At 37.8% G+C, this 20836-nt stretch overlaps 1 protein-coding gene and 7 non-coding genes across 10 annotated transcripts in view; 7 read left to right on the top strand and 1 right to left on the bottom strand.

Moving 5' to 3' along the window:
- The first annotated feature begins 9211 nt into the window (after positions 1 to 9211).
- trnak-cuu (transfer RNA lysine (anticodon CUU)) lies at positions 9212 to 9284 on the top strand. Its single transcript has one exon. It is a non-coding gene; the product is annotated as a tRNA-Lys (tRNA).
- A 245-nt stretch (positions 9285 to 9529) lies between these two features.
- On the top strand, positions 9530 to 9602 carry trnak-uuu (transfer RNA lysine (anticodon UUU)). Its single transcript has one exon. It is a non-coding gene; the product is annotated as a tRNA-Lys (tRNA).
- A 255-nt stretch (positions 9603 to 9857) lies between these two features.
- Positions 9858 to 9968, top strand: trnal-caa (transfer RNA leucine (anticodon CAA)). Its single transcript has 2 exons — positions 9858 to 9895; positions 9923 to 9968. It is a non-coding gene; the product is annotated as a tRNA-Leu (tRNA).
- A 268-nt stretch (positions 9969 to 10236) lies between these two features.
- trnak-cuu (transfer RNA lysine (anticodon CUU)) lies at positions 10237 to 10309 on the top strand. Its single transcript has one exon. It is a non-coding gene; the product is annotated as a tRNA-Lys (tRNA).
- Positions 10310 to 10554: 245 nt separating this feature from the next.
- trnak-uuu (transfer RNA lysine (anticodon UUU)) lies at positions 10555 to 10627 on the top strand. Its single transcript has one exon. It is a non-coding gene; the product is annotated as a tRNA-Lys (tRNA).
- A 255-nt stretch (positions 10628 to 10882) lies between these two features.
- On the top strand, positions 10883 to 10993 carry trnal-caa (transfer RNA leucine (anticodon CAA)). The gene is made up of 2 exons: positions 10883 to 10920; positions 10948 to 10993. It is a non-coding gene; the product is annotated as a tRNA-Leu (tRNA).
- Positions 10994 to 11261: 268 nt separating this feature from the next.
- Positions 11262 to 11334, top strand: trnak-cuu (transfer RNA lysine (anticodon CUU)). Its single transcript has one exon. It is a non-coding gene; the product is annotated as a tRNA-Lys (tRNA).
- A 3351-nt stretch (positions 11335 to 14685) lies between these two features.
- cd2ap (CD2-associated protein) overlaps positions 14686 to 20836 on the bottom strand; it is a 55326-nt gene continuing 49175 nt past the window's right edge. For all 3 annotated transcript variants that reach the window (XM_032585177.1, XM_032585178.1, XM_032585179.1), the window contains 5 exons: positions 19866 to 19984; positions 18732 to 18815; positions 17697 to 17902; positions 17487 to 17550; positions 14686 to 14747 (listed from right to left, as the gene is read on the bottom strand). In XM_032585177.1, the coding sequence (XP_032441068.1) occupies positions 14706 to 14747; positions 17487 to 17550; positions 17697 to 17902; positions 18732 to 18815; positions 19866 to 19984 (515 nt within the window). In that variant the 3' untranslated portion in view covers positions 14686 to 14705. The remainder of the gene's footprint in view (positions 14748 to 17486; positions 17551 to 17696; positions 17903 to 18731; positions 18816 to 19865; positions 19985 to 20836) is intronic.

Here is a 20836-nt window from a genome sequence, read left to right as displayed (position 1 = left end):
TTGGAAAAGCATGACGGATGCTGAACTCTGGGTGGCTGAATGAAAACAAAAACACTGAGGCAGTCAAACATCAGGAAGGAAATTTCCTACAGTCCTGAAGGCAACAAGATTAATACACTGCCTCATTTGACCTTTTTCCAGGCTGGTTTTGTGCTTATCTATGGAAACTACATAGAAAATATGTCATTGCATTTAATTGTAAAGTAATTTTCCCAACAAACCAGGAGCCATCTAATTTAAGATTACTGATTTATGTTTGTGGACAACAAATTGATTTACATTTGTGAATAAGCACACTGCAGGAAAGAAGAAAAACAAAACCAGACCGGACTAAAAGTTGAACATTCTGTCTCAAACCATCACTGCTAGATTAAGATCATTACTTCCAGAAAACCTTTATTTTATTACAGAGCAGAATATAGTGGTTCTTGGGGAGTAGCATTGCTGTTATGATAGAGGAATCAACATTATTAGTACACTGTTAGACCTTTTATTGTAATTTTACAGTAACTTACTGGCAACAGTGTTGCCAGCAAGTTACTGTAATTACCATTCTACAGTACTCTTACTGGCAACAGTGTTGCCAGTAAGTTACTGTAATTACCATTCTACAGTACTCTTACTGGCAACAGTGTTGCCAGTAAGTTACTGTAATTACCATTCTACAGTACCTTTACTGTTATGATATTTCACAGTTAATTTTTACTGTGAGTGTGCTTTACAGTTATAACTGCATTACTGTAAATGTAGTTTATAGTATAATACAGTAATTGTATTTTATAGTAAAGCTGGTCTACTGTAAACTTGTTTCACAACATAATGTCAGAGTTTTACTGCAAATTAAAGTTTACATTTCTTTAAGATAAGAATATTTTACCATAAACCGAAAAATTTCATAAAAGAAATTTTAGTCCAAGTACTGTGAATAACAGGTATTTATTTTCAGCAGATTTGTAGAAATAAAATCCATTTACATATTCGCAATGTCATAAAAAACAATGTCACAATACAATATAATGTGCTGTAAAACAACAAAACCATAGAACACATTTCCTACATCAGAAGAACTTTTATTCCATTCGTCAAACAAAATCAGTGGGATCCATCTTGTGGAAGCTGAACTGTAAAGAATAAGACAGACAATGTGGGAGGTCATGAGATGGTCAGGAAGTTATCTACATTTTCAAATCGACAGGAAGTTGACAAATTAAGCTGAAGTGACAATGTTCACATGCATAAAATCTTTGTCATAAAGCAGCATTAAGTTGATAATTTGTTTAAAAAAAAATCAATTGGACTGAAGTGATAATAGAAGCTGCATAAAGAATGAGCAGGACTGGCTTCACTTCAGGTTTTTGGATTGTTTATGGCAAAAGCAGTCAGTCAGTCTTCAGTAATCCAAAAGATTGCGTACTACAAATGTCCCCAAGGGGACGATGAAGTACAACAATCGTTTTAGTCATTTTGTTGGTGCTGACGGATTACTGCAAAGGTGTGCCTAATAAACTGAAAACTGCATAGTATAAAAATACACCACACTTAAACGACTACACACTTATACATTTCTGTGATTTATTAAGAGATGCAGCGACATCCACTTTTTACCACGGACACAGAAAAGATGTAGGCTACTCTAAAGGGCTATTGTGTAGGAATCACATGGCATTTATAAATAATCATTAAAATCATATTAAAAAGGCTAAAGTAAAGTCAGAGCATGCAAGATAGGAGGAAAAGACAACAAAATAATAAACATTTACATTTGGTAAAATACTTACCTAGTTGGAAGTCCTCCATTCAAATTCAGCAAGTCGTTGGAAGAAGGTGGTGATCTGGGAGTTGACACTGACTACTTTCCTCTTGACAAGACTTCCCGTCTTGCAGCTTGTACCGACTTTGGCTGTGCATTTGGTACCAACATCTGGATTGATCCTCACAAAGAATCTTTTAACAGAAATAAAATATATTAATTGTATTTTTTAATGAAGACGTACAATACAGCAATCAGCTATGGTTCTTCATCATCAGTCAAACTGTCATTAAATTTAATTCATAAATGGCTTGGTGTAGAGTACTTGCCATTGTATCATCTCCAGCGTGGTGGATGCTGACTCCTGATACTCCAGATTGAAGACATAATATGACCCAAAAAAGACAGCAAGGACGCTGGCAAAGTCATGTAGTTGCTCAGGCTCGAAAAATACCTTCTCCTCCATACTGACCATCCACCGGGTTGCAGACATCAAGCTATTTCCTAAAATAGACAAACCCTTGTCAGGCTAACGCTAGTGAGTAAAAGTACAGACTACCATAACAATTACATACATTGCTACGAAAAAATTATAGTGATAGAAAATATTCCTCTTACCAAGCATGATTACCCTTGGTGTAGTGGGTAAGGTCATTTCCATTTCAACAGACATCTTGGTGGAAGATACCTTTAAAACATAAAAGGAAAACTCTCTTAAATATGAATTACTGGTTGTAATTTATATTTAAAGGGCCAGTTCACCCAGATTACAACAGGTTTTTGAGAACCTCATCCCGGAGACTAGACTAGATTTTACCCCTACATCCTGCTACCACTCTGAAACAGCGGATGTGAATGACAGTTTGTGGGGCTAAATGCATTTTTTAAAGCATTACATTCCACAAGTGTTCAGTCTGACTTCTGCAATGGCGGTGACTCCTGTGCATGTGGGACCTGAATGCAGAAAATGTTCTGAAGGAAGCAGGACATTGCTCTATTCCACATGCAAACCGATAATTAGCTGTGTGTTGATGTTTCTTCACATGACTACAAAATTCTGTAAATTCTGAAGTACAAATGCTGCAGAATTTACACCTGTACATAGTTGCACCTGTTAGTACTGACTTAACTTTAAATTTACAGGAGCATGGTTTAAACATGTGAACAGTCCTTATATGTAACCAGGGTTGGAAATTAACTTTTTTGTCCACCTGCCACTGTGGCTGAACCAACTCAAATAATAACAGAAACTACTTTAATGTTTTTCACCTTTGTCCTCATTTACAGACTCTTATACACTGTGTTGGAGATGTAATGGTACTTTAGCAGGCTAACCAGCTGTAGCAAGCTCAAAGTTATAGATTAGGTTAGCTGCTCCTCTACATTTCCAGACTATTTTGTGGCTTCAAATATGTTTGAAGAGCTGTCTTTTTACCTGTTGTCTTGTCTTTTGAAGAGATGAAGCTATGTTAGCAGTCAGCAGGACAGAACTGCACAGCCACTTGGAGGGAAAAAGCTTGGGAGTTAAAACAAAGGTCATCTGAAGAAAAGAAAAAAAGAACAAAGTTAGAAATTCATCCTTGCTGACCTACGTAGCTAATCTGCACTTTTAACATTTGCAAGATCATGGTTTAAACAAATGAACAGTCATTAGATGTAAAAAAAAAAAAAGAGAAGGGGGGGGGATCAATTATCAGTTAAGGTTATATTGTTCGACAAAGGATGTAACAACAATGCTAACAGACACTCAGCACTGAGCTCATCTCAACCCAAAGCCGCCCGAGGAAGATTAAGCGGTAAAAGTCAAGCTAAAACCTTCGACGGTAAAATTAGCACCTTAGCTAATGTTAATTCCGAACCAGCTCAAAAAATAACACCATCATATTTTCCTATCTTTCACCTCATTTACAGACACGTAACTTATAAGGTTGCAATATGCCAGTTATATAAAACACCAGAGTTAGTAACGTAAAGGTAACGTTATTTTACCAGGCTAACCAGCACAAACCAGCTCATGCTATAATGCTAAGTTATGCTAAGCATGATGCTATAAGCTACGTTAACTCCATCTAAAATGTACATTTCCAGACTAGGTTTTGGCTTCAAACAGTTTTCTAAGAAGTGTTTTTTTACCTGTCTTGAAGAGCTGAAGCAGTGTGAGCCCACAGCACGGAGACAGAGCTGCACTTGCACTTGGAGAGAAAAAGCTTCGGAGTTTAAAACAAACGTCATCAGAAAACAGTTGGAAGCGAAGCCACGCTTGATGACGTAGCTAGATAAACTGCATATTAATGTTAGCTAGGATGTGAAAAAAACAAAAGTACATGCTCTCTTTCTGCCTTAAAAATATGTTAACCACTAAAGGAGTAAAAATACAGAAACAGGGAACCACGATGAAGCAGCTATGATGACCGTTGGAAATCAAATATAATTCTTACTGTATATTATAAGTACAGTACCACTACTGTAATGTGTAAACAGTAAATTACTGCAAATTCAAAACATACAGTAAGTTACTGTAATACTATGTACTATACCCATAATGCAATGCAAATTACAGTAACTACTTGTAAAGATGTCTTACGGTAGTTTTACTGGGCATTTTGTGGTATTTAACTGTAGAAAATACAGCAAAGGATAACAGTGTATGTTGATTATTTTAGAAAGTTAATCAGTTTGCCATTTTCTGACTCAAATCAGCTGGCAGTAACTTTTTAGATCAATCTGAATTTAAAAATAATTTCTGGGAAAACAAGCTTCTGTGGGCCAATATGGCTACATATTCATAGCTCTTGACCTTTTTAGCATGGTTTTCCTTGTTCCAACAAAAAATATATATATTTAGTTGGATCCTGCAGGGTGAACAAACACAGGTTAGTACATAAATGCAAAGTGGAAGGAAAATGATCAGTCAACATTACTTACAAATGAAAAATCAGAAAAGCGAGGAGTGCCTTTGTTATCTGCTCTCCTAAATCAATCAATCTATTGCTGCTTTTCAAGCTGCTGATAGCTTGACGTCTCCACTGGTTTTACAGACCCAGAGTGAATTTCTTCTGTGTATCCACCTTAAACATAGTGGAATTATGTGAAAATCATCTTTGAGCATCAAATTTAAAGTCTTGCCATCGAATGCTGATAGCTCTGGTCTTTGTCTCAGTAGCTGTGTTTCCACTGACTATATAATTAACCCCATTTGATACTTTAAAAATAAATTTGCAATTTGGCGCTAGAATGAGGTGTTTCTTTTTTTTTTTTGGGCCATATCAAAATTGTTTTCTTTTGCAAAACTGCAGTGGAAATACCTTTTTCACATCACACAAGTCAGATGATCAACAAACGGATGTTGCTGCAGCCGTAAACCATGAAGAAGAAGACAACAGGAAGTAGTTTTATAATGACGTCTAGCATCCAAAACCAAACATAAAATTTCATACTCTGAACAGGAAATGCTTTGCTATCTTGACATAATACCGTAATTGCATCAGTTTATGTAAAAAAAACATACTTCGTTACTTAGTTGTTCCAAGTCAATGAGATTAGAAACTTCTCTGAGAATAAGAAAAACAGATTTTCTAAGTATGGTGTTTTTTTTAAATAAGGGGCAGAAAAAGTTAACAATTGTAGCTGTAAAACATTAAATAACATTTTAAAAAATCCTTTGAGTAATTAATTAATCTGATCTTTTTACAACTTATTTATGGCAGTGGCTTCCTTTTCCATCAATTCAAGTGGGATAACAAGTCAGTCACAATAAAAAAAAAGTCATTTCATCAAAGATTTGACCCATTCGGGTTCGGAGTTGTTCCTCCATTTTTCTTATATCACTTAAAATTCTTTAAAAATGTGTTTTAAAGTTATTTTCAAATGTACAAAGTGCAACAGCTTTACAAAGAGCTGGTTCAGTGTTGCACGACATTACTCTGAAATGCATCATTACGCTAATTAAACAACCAACCACGTAAAATGTTCTTTATTTATTTCCATCAGCTCAATTGTGCACAGAGTGTAAGAGTTCAGCTAAGAGCATTCACAGCAAGCTGTAACATTTCGCTCCACAATTCACAAAGTATTATTATAACAAGAGATGGGAATGGAGGAATACAGTTCAGTGCCCAAGTCGCTTTTAGTTGAATTTGGTTCCTCGGTCTGAAGATGCAAGCTGTAACACAGTAGGTCAGAGTGTTTTCCACTGAACAGCAGGTTATTGGAAAGATTGATCTTCCTTAGAATGCTAAGGAAATCCTATTTGTTGGGGGCTTTTGACCAGAGTTTTCTAGTTGACGGTCTACTTGAAGTTTCTGCTGATGTGGTTAAGAAAAGCTGATTACCTCTCCGCCTTGTCTATATCTATATTAGCTGCTCTTCATGCTTACAAATGAAATGAAGAAGGTGTTCTTTTGGCTTTTTAATGTTTAATGATCAGTTAATCTGCAGACTTCATCTCTTAGCAGTCTAATCGCTGCTACGGAAAACACAGACCACCGTTGTGTCACGTGTAGATTTTGTGGCTGTATTTGTGGGGTGTGTAGGTGGTTAGCTGTTGTATGTATTGTGGAGAATAAGCCGTTCTCCATGCTAAGTTCTTGATGTATGAGGTTGAAGAAGGGTCAGTGAGTTGAATTCATTAATTCCATTTATTAATACCAAAATACAGCTGGTCCATTTTTTATGCTACCTTTAGGAGCCAGTAGGACATAATGGCATCAAGCAACAGTGTAATTCTCTTTGTTAGCCTCTATCTAAGCTACGCCCTAAAGAGGACGTTCTCTTTCCTTTAACCTTAGCTTTGAGGGTGTTTCTTAACATGTCATTTCCTTTAGCTTTAGCTTTGCGACTAGCTAAAAGAGATAGAGGAAAACACAGATTTTTTCTCAACAGGATATTGCAATTATTACAGTTAGAAGCTAAGTGATCGGGCCCGAAATTTGGGTGTCGTGATAAACTCTGACCTGAACCTTCAGAGTCACATAAAGACAGTTACAAAGTTGGCCGTCTATCTCCTTGAAGGATAAAAAGGACTAATGTCTCAGCAAGATCTAGAGAAACTCTTCATTGCGTTTATCTATAGTCACATGGACTACAGCAACAAGTTTGCCTGAAAAAAAAAAAAAAAAAAATCAAATCAGATCAGATTGCTGCAGCTGATCCGGAATGCTGCTGAACCACAAATCTGGACAAATGTCCAGAAAACTGCAGAACAGCTGAAACACAGACTTCCTTTAAACTGAGGCTAAAATCCCGAGCTGTTTAGAGCTGCCTCTGATTTATAGTGAAACAAGTGAAACATTGATCAACACATTTGACGTGTATTGATGATTGTGATGATGGCATTTGACAAAATGTAATGTTTATTGCCTATTTCACAACTGGTGACTGGATGATGTTTATATGATGTAAAGCACTTTGATCTGCCTGGTTGCTGAAAGGTAAAGTAAGGTCATTTTATTTATATAGCACATTTTCAGCAACAAGGCATTTGAAGTGCTTTACATGAATTAGAGGAAAAACAAAAGCAAAAACAAAAGAACTTCATAATTGTAGGAGTTTCTCTAAGGAATAAGTATATGAACCAGACTGTCTCGTCCCTTGTTTTTAATTCCTTATCCTTGGTATAAAACTTATGTGTTGTCTCTGCCTGGCAGAGCTTTTCACCCCGACCTGCTTCATTATTGATTGTCCTACAAGCCCTCTGTATTGTGCACAATATATGAATAAACCTGATTTCACCTGACAAGAGCTTGGTAAATTTTTTATTTTTATTTTTTCCACAACAGCATTCACAGCTTTCAGTACTTGGCCATGCAGAAATACTTGTAGGAGAGGTTTGGAGTACCCCTAAATTCAGAGAGTCAGCATATTGAATTCACTCCCTCTGCAACCCAGTCCAGGAACTAAAAGCAGTCTATAAGCCAAGAGGATGTTTGTCAAGGTAGAGCTGCCTGAAGTCATTGTCTTATTTATTACCACAAACTCACAAACAAGGAGGACATTGTCCGTTGTTCTAAAATCAACTGCTCCACTTGTATCCTGTGATCTCAGCTTGGGTCATGGTCTTTTAACCAAACAGTAACGTATCTTGTTTAGACATCCAGTGTAATCGGGGTCAAAGATTTTTCTCAGAATGTTGGTATCAAAAAATTCCCAGAATGGGATCTCGGAGTATTTACAACTTGTTAGTTCCCAGCTAGAAATCTGAATGAACCTTTTCTCCTCTTGTGTTTTTCTAAAATGAGGGGAGGAAAAAAAAAAAAATACCTCGTCATCAGGAAACATTTCACATGATACGTTTATTGAACAAAACTGTTAATCAATGGTTCTCTGTATTTATTTTTTTTCTATTCAAAAGCAAAGCTGTATTTCCTATTTTGCAGTTGCTGAATTTAATAAAAACCGCAAAAGGACAGTTTTGGTGAACAAGTTATACATCATTTATAGAAAGTAATCATTTTTATTTCGGTTACAAATCAACATGATACAACAAAATTTGGACATTTTTTACAATAAGCATTTAATGTCAAAATGAGAGGTGATCTTCACAAAATAATCAAAAATAAATATAGCTTGATCAGTAGTACTTAAAATGGGTGCTTTACCGTATAAAAGAATCACTGGGCATAGATAGCTCAGTAGGCAGAGAATGAGAATCTAAAGCTAAAGGTCGAGATTACGAGCCTCACATTGAGAAGTTCTAATTTGACTATGGTTACCTTCTGGATGGGTGAATGTGGCCCACTACATTTTGAAATGTGGTTGTAAATCTATCAACTTTGTTGAAATACTTATTGTTATGTTTAAATTTTATTGATAGAGGTCTACATTGTTGCCGTTTGGCAAAAAATATAAGTAGTGTTTTGTCGTAGTACTATAGTACAAGCTAGGGGAACCAATTTGCTTGCATTGGCGTGTGCAAATGAAAAGCTTGTCATCAAGCCTGGCTAGCTCAGTCAAGTTACCGACCTACACTGGTGGTGGTTATTGAGCAACAGAATTAACTTTGTCTACATTGGCACTGCTGAGTGAAAGGATTGCAACCAAAGCCTGGTGTTTTAGCCCCACATTGGGCATTTCTATTTGACTTAATTTATGTTTTTGATGAAAAAACCCTCTAGATTAGGCCCATTTACCCCTTACTTCCTGGAGAGGTTTCTGGTCTCCTGATGGAGGCGTGGGTTCGAATCCCACTCCTGACAATACTTATGTGATTGATCTCGAGAGCAAATTTCATTTTGTGAAAATTCCTTCTTTGTAAATGTGGTACATAATTTGATTATGCCTTCCATATGCACATGACAGATTCTGCACAAGATTCTTTTATGGTCTGACAGTATTTTATATGTCACGTAAGACCAGTTTTATGGAAAATTGCTGCAGACTCCCGATCTACCCGGCCGATTCTAATGTAGCTGCTGAATATACTTTTTTGCACCGTCGATGGTGAATGAATTGGTTGCCACCAAAGCCCGGCTAGCTCAGTCGGTAGAGCATGAGACTCTTAATCTCAGGGTCGTGGGTTCGAGCCCCACGTTGGGCGTTTCTGATTTCACCTACTTTATCTTCTTAATGGGTTTATGTGGCCCAGTACTTCATGACACGTACTCTCTGCCATCGGAGCGGTCTTGTTTAAACACTTATGTTTAAATTCAGTTGAGAGAGGTCTACATTTGCTGATAGCATTTTTGCCTAAACATTAGCAGTGTTTTGTTGTAGTACTTTAGTACAAGCTAGGAAATCAACTTTGTTTGCATTGTCACGAGCAAATATAAATCTTGTCATCAAGCCCGGCTAGCTCAGTAGGTAGAGCATGAGACTTTTAATCTCAGGGTCGTGGGTTCAAGCCCCACGTTGGGCGTTTCAAAATTGATTTACTTTACATTGTTGAAGGGTGAATGTGGACTAGTGCTTGTTGAAATTTGGTTGTATGTCCATGAACCTTGCAGAACCACTGTCTTCTATGTTTGAATGCTATTGATAGAGGTCTACATTTACTCATAGCCCTTTGGCCAAACATGTCACAATTTTTTTGTTTTAGTACTGCGAGTACATTGAAAAAGCCGTCAAGATTAGGCCCAGTGCCTTTGTACCTTCCAAGAGTGGAGCAACGCAGGTCAGGATGGCCGAGCGGTCGAAGGCGCCAGACTCAAGGCTTTACCCCTTACTTCCTGGAGAGGTTTCTGGTCTCCTGATGGAGGCGTGGGTTCGAATCCCACTCCTGACAATACTTATGTGATTGATCTCGAGAGCAAATTTCATTTTGTGAAAATTCCTTCTTTGTAAATGTGGTACATAATTTGATTCTGCCTTCCATATGCACATGACAGACTCTGCACAAGATTCTTTTATGGTCTGACAGTATTTTATATGTCACGTAAGACCAGTTTTATGGAAAATTGCTGCAGACTCCCGATCTACCCGGCCGATTCTAATGTAGCTGCTGAATATACTTTTTTGCACCGTCGATGGTGAATGAATTGGTTGCCACCAAAGCCCGGCTAGCTCAGTCGGTAGAGCATGAGACTCTTAATCTCAGGGTCGTGGGTTCGAGCCCCACGTTGGGCGTTTCTGATTTCACCTACTTCATGTTCTTAATGGGTTTATGTGGCCCAGTACTTCATGACACGTACTCTCTGCCATCGGAGCGGTCTTGTTTAAACACTTATGTTTAAATTCAGTTGAGAGAGGTCTACATTTGCTGATAGCATTTTTGCCTAAACATTAGCAGTGTTTTGTTGTAGTACTTTAGTACAAGCTAGGAAATCAACTTTGTTTGCATTGTCACGAGCAAATATAAATCTTGTCATCAAGCCCGGCTAGCTCAGTAGGTAGAGCATGAGACTTTTAATCTCAGGGTCGTGGGTTCAAGCCCCACGTTGGGCGTTTCAAAATTGATTTACTTTACATTGTTGAAGGGTGAATGTGGACTAGTGCTCGTTGAAATGTGGTTGTATGTCCATGAACCTTGCAGAACCACTGTCTTCTATGTTTGAATGCTATTGATAGAGGTCTACATTTACTCATAGCCCTTTGGCCAAACATGTCACAATTTTTTTGTTTTAGTACTGCGAGTACATTGAAAAAGCCGTCAAGATTAGGCCCAGTGCCTTTGTACCTTCTAAGCGTGGAGCAACGCAGGTCAGGATGGCCGAGCGGTCGAAGGCGCCAGACTCAAGGCTTTACCCCTTACTTCCTGGAGAGGTTTCTGGTCTCCTGATGGAGGCGTGGGTTCGAATCCCACTCCTGACAATACTTATGTGATTGATCTCGAGAGCAAATTTCATTTTGTGAAAATTCCTTCTTTGTAAATGTGGTACATAATTTGATTCTGCCTTCCATATGCACATGACAGACTCTGCACAAGATTCTTTTATGGTCTGACAGTATTTTATATGTCACGTAAGACCAGTTTTATGGAAAATTGCTGCAGACTCCCGATCTACCCGGCCGATTCTAATGTAGCTGCTGAATATACTTTTTTGCACCGTCGATGGTGAATGAATTGGTTGCCACCAAAGCCCGGCTAGCTCAGCCGGTAGAGCATGAGACTCTTAATCTCAGGGTCGGGGGTTCGAGCCCCACGTTGGGCGTTTCTGATTTCACCTACTTTATGTTCTTCATGGGTTTATGTGGCCCAGTACTTCATGACACGTACTCTCTGCCATCGGAGCAGCAAATTCAGTTGGGAGCGTTCTACATTTGCTGATAAACCTTTTGTCAAAAAAATATGCAGTGTTTTTTATTTAGTACAAGGAAATCAAGTTTGTTTGCATTGTCACGTGGAAATATAAATCTTATCACGCATGGCTAGCTCAGTCGGTAGAGCATGAGACCTTTAATCTCGTGGGTTATGGGTTCGAGCCCAACGTTGGGAGTTAATTTGATTTTACTTTATGTTATTAATGGGTTTAGTTGGCCCAGTACTTCTTGAAATCTGCGCTCTACCATCGGTGGTTGTAATTCAGGCCATCTTGTTTAAACATATGATGTCTAAATGGTGTTGATAGAGGTCAATGGTGCATTAGCTTATCAGTCCATCTACATAAAGATGTTTTTTCTTTTAAAATCAAACCCATGTCCAGATCTACTTTCATCATATTGATGCATCAAAGATGAATACACGTCCTGGAAATCACCAGGATTTTTAGACTGCTAAAATAACCTCCAGCCCTGACAGCAGGTGAAATGCTATAAATGCTGAAACACATGACTTAATGTATTTTCTCAGAAACTCCCTGCTAGTGTTTAAAGTCCATACTTTTCAATCAATATTTCAAATGAGATTTTGTGCATGAAAATACCTGGAGGACACAAGTCCGTGAAAACGTGACATGGAACCTTACAAAATCAAGAGGAGTCTGGACAGGAAATAGAGATGATATTTATTCATTTCTGCAAAGAATTTCAGCTCATGCAAAGATACAACTTCTGTAAACAGAATTTGCTGGGACATGACAATAGAAGGTGCAGATTGCTTATTTTCCTTGTGTCAAACAGTGGAATGTATAACAAGTGGAAGTTAGTTTCTGTTCCAGCAATAAATTAGAGCTGCAGAATAATTCACCCCAATAATCACAGCTTCTCTTTTCCAAGTCATACTGTTACTCTTTTTCCAGTTGTGTTGCACACACATACACACAAAAGAAAATGCTTACTGGCAGGGATTTTTGCATTGCAAGGCTGAACTATGTGGGGTCAGATTTCACTTGGTCAAAGCACTCTGGAGACCAGAATTTTGAATTCAAAACTAAGTAGCACTTTAAGACAGCTGTGAAATTTTACAAGAAGAAACATTTTACTTGAAAATGATAAAGATTAAAAATCACACCGTAAGTATTTGGAGCAAAATAACTCAATATCTGATCACATGGATCTGGATTTTCTATTCCTGGCTTTGGACTCGCAAATTTTACTAAAAGAAAACGTTTTTGCAAACGTTTGCCATCATGTCAATCTGACATTTGAACAGCAGTGGAGGAGGATTATAAAGTAATTCACAGGCAACTAGAATTTTTTTTTTTTAATTAGACGTCTTCATTAGGCATGGCCCAGTTCATTGTAAAGACAGTAAACTTTTCACCACTGCTGGCTGGCCGGCTGAAAAAAAGTTCCTACCTCTGGCAACATTTCTGGTCACAAAAATAGTAAAATTCTGTTGGTTACATTAAAACTGTACTGATAAGCTGTGTTAATTTAGTGGTAGTGGGTAATCTTGCTCCTTGAACTGAAAGCCACAAGATATTTTTCTTGATTTGTGTGTGGGAATATTTTGGTATATTTTCAGTCACAGTTGTGAGAATCTTATCCAGGGAATCAGGCTGTGATTTAAATTTTCATGTTAGGTTAATTTTGTGAAATGATTCCTATTCACCAGTACCTCAATGAAAACAATGGAAATGCTTAAATTGTATTTTTGACAGAAATCATCAGAATTTGGCAATTTCAACTCAGATTGGTGGGTCCAAAACAACAACAAAAAAAATTATTTTGTTTCTCTGTTTATTAAAAATGCTCCAAGAATTAAGATTTTCCCCTCAATCATAGACATTTGCTTTGACACACAAAACTAGCATCCCACTAGACAGCCAACAATTTGTTTCCATCCCATGTTTTATATTTCTTAGAACATTGGGGGTAAAAAAAAAAAAAAAAAAAAGTGTGAAAATTAAAAATCGGAAGGTCAGACCTTGAAGAAAAACTAGAAATCTGCATCAGCCGTGGGGGAAAAAGCCTAATTCGCTAATTTCACAGTTTGTTTTCCAAGAAAACTGCCAAAAAAAAAAGTTTGATCACTCCTCCTGATTTCTAAAAAGGAAGAGAAACAAAGTGGGAGTATCATTCCAAGAATCAATGTGTCTTCAGGCCGAGATGAGTGTCCACACACCAAAGAAGAATGTGGGAGGAGCCACCAGCAGCTGAAATCACCCAGCAGGAAGACAAGAGTCCATTCAGATCAGATGATTCCCTTCGAATCAAAGAGATGAGCGGTGTAGTGGCCATGTTGAAAAGACATTCTCACACCTTCTTTATTCTTTCCAGCTTTGCATGAGATTGTTTTTTGCACGTCTGTGTCATATATATTTATATATTATAGCTATTAGAACAATCCCAGTGAAAGAGTGACAAAAATAGAAGAGACCAGCACAGAAAAAGGCCCAATATATAGAATTTGACAAGTCCATCGATTTAAAAATATACATATACAATAATCATGCTGCAAATCTTCCATAGCCCATTTTAAACGTTTAATATACTTTTTTGTTATTTTGTTGTTTGAACAGGCACAGTAGTGTTACCCTGGATAGAAATGTTAGAAAACATATAAAAGACAGAAGAAAAAAAAAAAATCATAAAGCTCCACAGCCACAAAGAGGCAGCTGCCGTTGGAAGGAAGAAATCATTCGAATCCCAAGATGTTAACTCAAATCAAACATCTCATGCAATCTTGCTTAAGAACAATGGAATTATGTGTGGAGCATAAAACAATGAGGGAAAGGAGGTTAGATGAGGAGAGGCAGCCCCTGCTTTGTACAGAGTCAGTAGTACTGAGAGCGAACCTCGTCGCCGCGGAGACGAGTGGAGAGCAGGAGAGGCGGAACCGTCCAGCACAGTAGTTTGAAGTAAGGCCTCGTTTTTTTTTTTTTTGTTAGTTTTCTTTTCTATTTTTGTGTTGGCAAATTAACAAAAATCCAAAAGAGAGAAAAACATACAACTGTCATTCAATTACACCTTGCTTGAAAAAAAAAAAAAAAAAAAGATATGTGCAAAAAGTTGTACAAATATAGGAAGAGTTTGTTTTTGAAGATTGCTGAGGAAGGTGGTTTGTGGTGTTGTCCACCTTCTCTTCATTCGTCCAGCCGCCAGTCCATCGCCGTCTTCTCTTCCTCTTCCTCTTCCTCCTCCTCCTCCTCGGCGGACTGGCAGCTGAGCTTGAGGCTGGCTGTTGATGGGACACAACGCTTCACGTTGACTGGATGGCCTTCTTTAGGTTCTCTACCTCGATCTGACAGGAAGACAAGAAAACAAACTCAGGATTTTGTCTCTTTGGGAATTGTACGGCTATTGAAGCCCACATAGACTCCAACTGTAGAATGAACCCTGCTGAAAGAACTCAACAGTTGTTCTAAATGTGCAGAATTACCAGTATCAGGTTTCATTCTGAATGATTCTTCTTAATGTATTGTGTTCTACTGTATTGCTTGACATATTGAAGTGAATGTCATTTTCTATAATGTTTTTCATTACAATATAACTCATTTGTTTTGATCTATGACCACTATTTTGGATTTGTCTATTTTTGGAGTTACTTTTATTTTGAATTTGTTTTGCACTCTATTTATGCTATGTGTTATTAGTTACGTTGAATGTGTGGACCCCAAGAAGAGTAGCAACTAATAGGGATCCAATTAAAAGAAAGGAAAGAATCACACAGCTTCCCTGCTTTAAAATCTTTTCAATTCGAAGCTACACTGTTCTGTGTGGACGCCGTTACAGAGAACAAGACTAAAAATGGGCTATTTTTTATTTTAGATGGTTAAAATGAAGTCACAGGAAGGCATTCAAAAGGAGACTAATTTCTGTAACATGGCTAGAACATGTCTGCTTAATTCAGGGATTTAGGACTTTTCAGAGTAAAAATTATTTGTCGTCCTTTTCTGCTTTCAGCTTCTCTGCTGTGAAACATTGTGAACTCTGAACTGTTTACAGCTGTTTGTGAATCTTAGAATTAAGGTACTTCTCTACTTCTTTGGGGAACAAACTTAATAGACCCCTCTGTTTGTAATTCTAGAAACTACATCCAAGCCTTACATTAGAACAGCATTTCAAGTCCAGTGAGTTCTCTGGACTGATGCATCAACCAGAGAACTGTGACTGTGGCTCATTGGATAGAGCAGGTGTCTTACAAGCAGCAGGATGTAGGTTCAGTTCCAGTGCTCAGCCACAAGATAGCTACTGATCTGAAGGTTGGTGGATAATGTGTTTGAAAAGGGAGAGGGTGTGACTGACAGCATGAAGCCCCTCCCCCTGACTCTGATTTGTTGTTTTGACCAGGCGCAGTGTATTAGGAGGAGCTTAGTTTTTCCCCACACTTTATCAGTCTCGTATTATACTGCCAGGACATAGTGACAGTTTAACAAAAAAAAAGCAGCATGAAGAGAACATTTATGGATATTTTATTTAGTTGTCGAAATATTACATTTTTACACTGCCAAAAAATGGATTTCTACTTTCTTATTGGCTTCTACTTATTTTCTGTGTTGTAGGCCAACCAGTTAACATCCACAAGTAGAAAAGAAGAATTTGACCTACTCCATGCAACGTATCTACATATATCATATACATATACATACTGTATATCTACGTATCTACATTTTTTTATTTCGGATTTCCCACAGATAATAACGACCAAAATCCCTGTTAAAATTAGCTGCTGTGACAAACATTCAGCAACCGCTGTTTCCTTCAAACGATCTAAAATTTTGGCAAGCTGTGAGGAAACCTCTTCTTTTTGCAGAGGTCTCTATTTGCGGTGAGAAAAAGCCGAACATCTCTGACATGGCGCAGTGTGCTGTGCCTGTGATCCACAGACTGTTATCCCTGCTGTGAAGCACGGCGGCTGATGCATCCTGCTGGCTTCAGTGGAAGACATTAGACATGAGCGTAGGCAGTACCTGAGCTGAATTACAAAAACTGGAACAAACCAACGCATTATTGCTTAGCGGAACTAAAGAATTATTTTCTCAATATATGTTCTAATAGGGTTTTTGGAGGAAATGAAGAGAAACTGTCGATCAGAAATTACACTTCAAAGTCCTTCAAAGTCCTGATATAAGCATGTCGCATCATTCGATAGATAATTATGGATTAGTTTTTTTGTTTAACATATCTGAAATATTGCCAAACTGGTGGCGTAATCTTTCCTCTTTTATCCACAGTTTTCATTCATATACATTGTTTTATTTTTAAGCATTTATGAGGCACAGTGGGGGAAACCTTAAAAGTAGGGAAGTAGCATTAAATAAGCCTTTATTTCTTCCTACTCCCTTTTGGACATGTTATGTTGACATTGCTCTCTTTGTTGATTGTTGTTTTACTTTGGCTTGGTTTATTTAGTACATTTTTTTTTCTTTCTGTTTTTCCCATGCCCAAAATCTCAAAAAATGCAAAATGCAAATCCTTTCCTCCATTTACATCCCCCAGAATGCTTTGGGGTTCTGGCGCAGAGTTCAATAATGACCATTTGCCTATCGTGGTATATTGTGTCCAGCCCTAGACCAGGCTTTAAACAAATCTACTAGAGATGATTGTTAAAGTGGAGACTGAATTATTTAACTGAGCTCAGATTCATAAAGTTATCCAAACTGTAGAAATGTGTGTTTTGGAAGCTATGAACAGCTATGTTGTTTATAAATTAAGACCAAATTTTGTTGAATGGTTGCCATGGAGATTAAGGGATTTCTCAAACATGCATAAAAAAAAAAAAAAATCAAGGCAACACTCCAGGTATGTTTTATGGTGAGGGAATAACATTATAAACACGATGTAAAACTCAAAAAGGTTGATTTTACATGACACTGCCCCTTAGAGCCCAGCAACATATTCTTACCGCTTGAACTTTGTCTCAGTATTAATTCAAACTTATATGTGTTGTATTGGGATTTTAAAGCATCAATATTTGTTGAAAGTGGCGGCCTAATGAACACAGACAGCTCAGCGTGTGTCTGGGCGGAAGCGGTGCTACCTGCAGGGCCACGCGTTTCACTCGCTCCTCATCCAGGTCTCGCCGCAGCTCTGTGATTTCTTTCCTGGAAACAGACACACACCGGCATGGGTCAGCAAACTTTCTGCTACCGACGGCGTTTCAAACAGCTTAGACTGCTGAGTATGAAGAATATCAATAGAATGACTCTGAAACCTGCTTCATGTTCTTATTGACACTTTGCTGTCTTACATTTGCTGGGCTTTGAGGAGCTCCACAGAGAGCAGCAGGTCTTTTATTTGGCTTTTCAGCTCGTCCTGCTGGGCGCTCTGCTCCACCAGCTCCGGGTGGGCTCTGCTGTTCTGGGAGATGCTGACGTCCAAGCTGGCAGTGGCGGCAGGGCCCGGCTTGGGTTCAGCGAAACCGGGCCGGTAGAGTGGCGGAGACTGGTTGGAAGGCTGTGGATGGAAAAACAACATGAGCAGAAGACTTTACTGTAGATACTTGTATCAAGCTCACAATGCCAAGTTTGTGCTGCATGGAGAGTAATTTCTGGTTTCACTTGTGTAAAATATATTTCTAGCAGGCCTGGTCCGCTTAATATTTTCCCACCAAAACACTTGGGTGCATCTAGGCCTGTCACAATTAGGAATGCACCCATCTATTTCTTTCACTTCCCACACGGACACAGATATCTGAGGTGTAGTATGAGACTATACCGATTCAAAACATCACTGAATTGACTTAAAACATTTATTTTAAAGAAAAATATACAAACATAAATGTACTGAATTACACATCTATTTGATAACTCTGCACCAGTACAACACAATAACATAAACCAATATCTTCACAAGCTTAGTCAAACAAGTAACAACAACACAACTTTAATTTGTTCAGTCAGTGCAATTAGTAGTAAAACAGTCTTGATTGATTAATTGTTTACCGGAACAGGCTTTGCTAAATCTATATGGTTAGTAAAGATGCAACAAAATGAGCATTTTATGCCATCATTGGACATAAAAGGTAATTTTCACAGAGGGGCTGTAACTAATGATTATTCTATGAATTGGTTATTCTGCTGATTACTTATCTGCCTCCACATATCTGGTGACGTTGTGTTCAATAGAAGAGTTTTTTCTTATCTTAAATTCAAAATGTACATATGTTTGTTCTATCATCAAATGGCCCCTTTTTAAGTCTGTACACTCCAGTTAGGGATTAATTGATAGTTAACGATTATTCCAATTATTGACTTATCATGATTGATTAAACTTAACAAGTTACCTTTTTGTGTTCTGTTGGCTTGGGTTTGGCACTTTCCTCCTCATCGACCTTGAAGACTTTCTCAGCACTCACTTCCTTCGTAGGCTGCAAGTAGACATTTATTCAAATATTAAGTAACAATGTGGGGTTTTTTTTTTCTTTCTTGAAAAGGGAAACTGAAATAAACAAAATTTATGCCGGGAGATTTCCTAAAGCCATCCGAGACTGAATTTGGATCACTTTTAAAAGGCTGATAATCGGCTCCAACCACAGACTAAATGTCTAACCTTACTTTATAAAAAAAGAAGAAATACTGAGATCCTCTTTGAGGCTACATTAGTATTAATGTGATATTAATGTAAAGATAGAAATAAACAGTAGACTCTGTGTTCTTTGAGGTAGTTTACTCCTACACTCAAACCCAGATCAGACTCAAATGTTAAGTCTCATCTATAACTAGTCGGGTTCTTCTGCTTACTGTTGATTTCAGGTCAGAAACTTACTGCCATTATTAAGGATGTTTCTACTTTATTATTTCTGGGCTTCACTCTCTGTCCATTCCACTAAAAATATTGAGCCAACTTTGAGACAGATTGATTGCAGAGGGGTATCCAACCTGTGGTGATGGAAAGTGACTGTGGCAGAATTTAAAGTTGATTTCAGCGGGAGATAATGATGAGAAATGACACATTAAAACTTCCTATAATGGTAAATTGTGCAGCCTTTTCTGTGATAGACCAACACAAATTGGGCAGAATGGTGAAGTGGAAGGAAGACAAAATAGTTTTCATCATTTAGAAAGAAAAATATGGAAAGAAAGTAAAACTGACTTGGCAAAGTTTACACATCTAGAAAGTGAAATGTTTGCAGAGTGTGACATTAGGCTAAATGTAGAGCATCTAAGTTTGATCACACATTCTCAATTGGATTTAGTTTTAAACTTTCAGGTTGGTCCGTCACACAGAATTCCGACATAAAGACATTAAAGTTGATGCTTCCAATGTAAAACATCTTTACGAGCATTACAGTTTGTGTGTTCTTGTGCAAATGTTATAAAATTACTTTCTACCACAACTTGTGTAAAAAGTCACTACTTCACTTTCTGTTTGAGCTGTTTGATCAAAGTGTCTGAAGGGTTACGTCGGAGTTTCTCACCGACTGTCCTCCAGCAAACTGTCCAGGGAGCCTCCTGCCAGTTACCTTTGGTCTGGAAGTGGTTAGGTGGGAGAGCTTCTCCGACGCAGACGACAATTCATCAAAACTCATCAGATCTTCTGAAATTTATTTTTTTAAAAGACGTAGAAGAGGAGATGAGGAAAAGAACAACATACCACAGGGAATCAGTTTTATGTGGAATGTTTCTTGCATGATCAAAGTGACATCTAATGGTGACCCTATGGGTTTCCATTTCATTTGAGCGCTTTCTGGCCTGAAGGTAGATTGTTTTACTGTCTGCAAATTAAATTGGGAAACATGGAAACAGAAAAACAAATCTAGAATCTGCATATCCTTTTAGGTCGATGAGGTGAATCACGAAAACATTGTTGATAAAAATGTACAGAAAAACAATAATCCTTGAATGCAAATAAAATGTGACACAAACGACCACATGAAAGGGAGATGACAGTCCAACCGCAACTTCCATTTAGTTAGTGGTGCTGAAGAATAAATGAGATTCAGACCAACATTCTCTTTGCCTTTTTTCACACCTCGGTGTTATCTTAACTATTTGAAACCAGTCATTCAGGGCTTTTAGAAACATTAAGCCATTTTCCACTGAGTTGAAGTCAAGTTTACTGCTGCTTGCTTTCATGCTAACACTTTGAACAGAGAACAACGATTTCTAACAACATGAATGAATACCATGCACACACTGTTTGTACCTAAGAACAGCTGCACAGGTATTTATTTAGGCATGCATTTCCTCTACTTTCCTGGATAATGAAAATCTTCCCCTCAGAGGTAGAGGCTGCAACTTCAACATGTCATTGCTCGTTCCATTGTAAATTTATGATTTGGATAAAATATTTAATGCTGCAAAAATACAAGCCTTCAAGAAAATACTAGAACGAAAGCGTAATATAAGGCCTGTGTTTGATTTTGTACATATAAAACAACCATCAGGA

Source organism: Xiphophorus hellerii, chromosome 15 (genome assembly GCF_003331165.1).
Source record: "Xiphophorus hellerii strain 12219 chromosome 15, Xiphophorus_hellerii-4.1, whole genome shotgun sequence".
NCBI classification, from domain to species: domain Eukaryota; kingdom Metazoa; phylum Chordata; class Actinopteri; order Cyprinodontiformes; family Poeciliidae; genus Xiphophorus; species Xiphophorus hellerii.
This window is presented reverse-complemented; position numbering and strand designations above follow the sequence as displayed.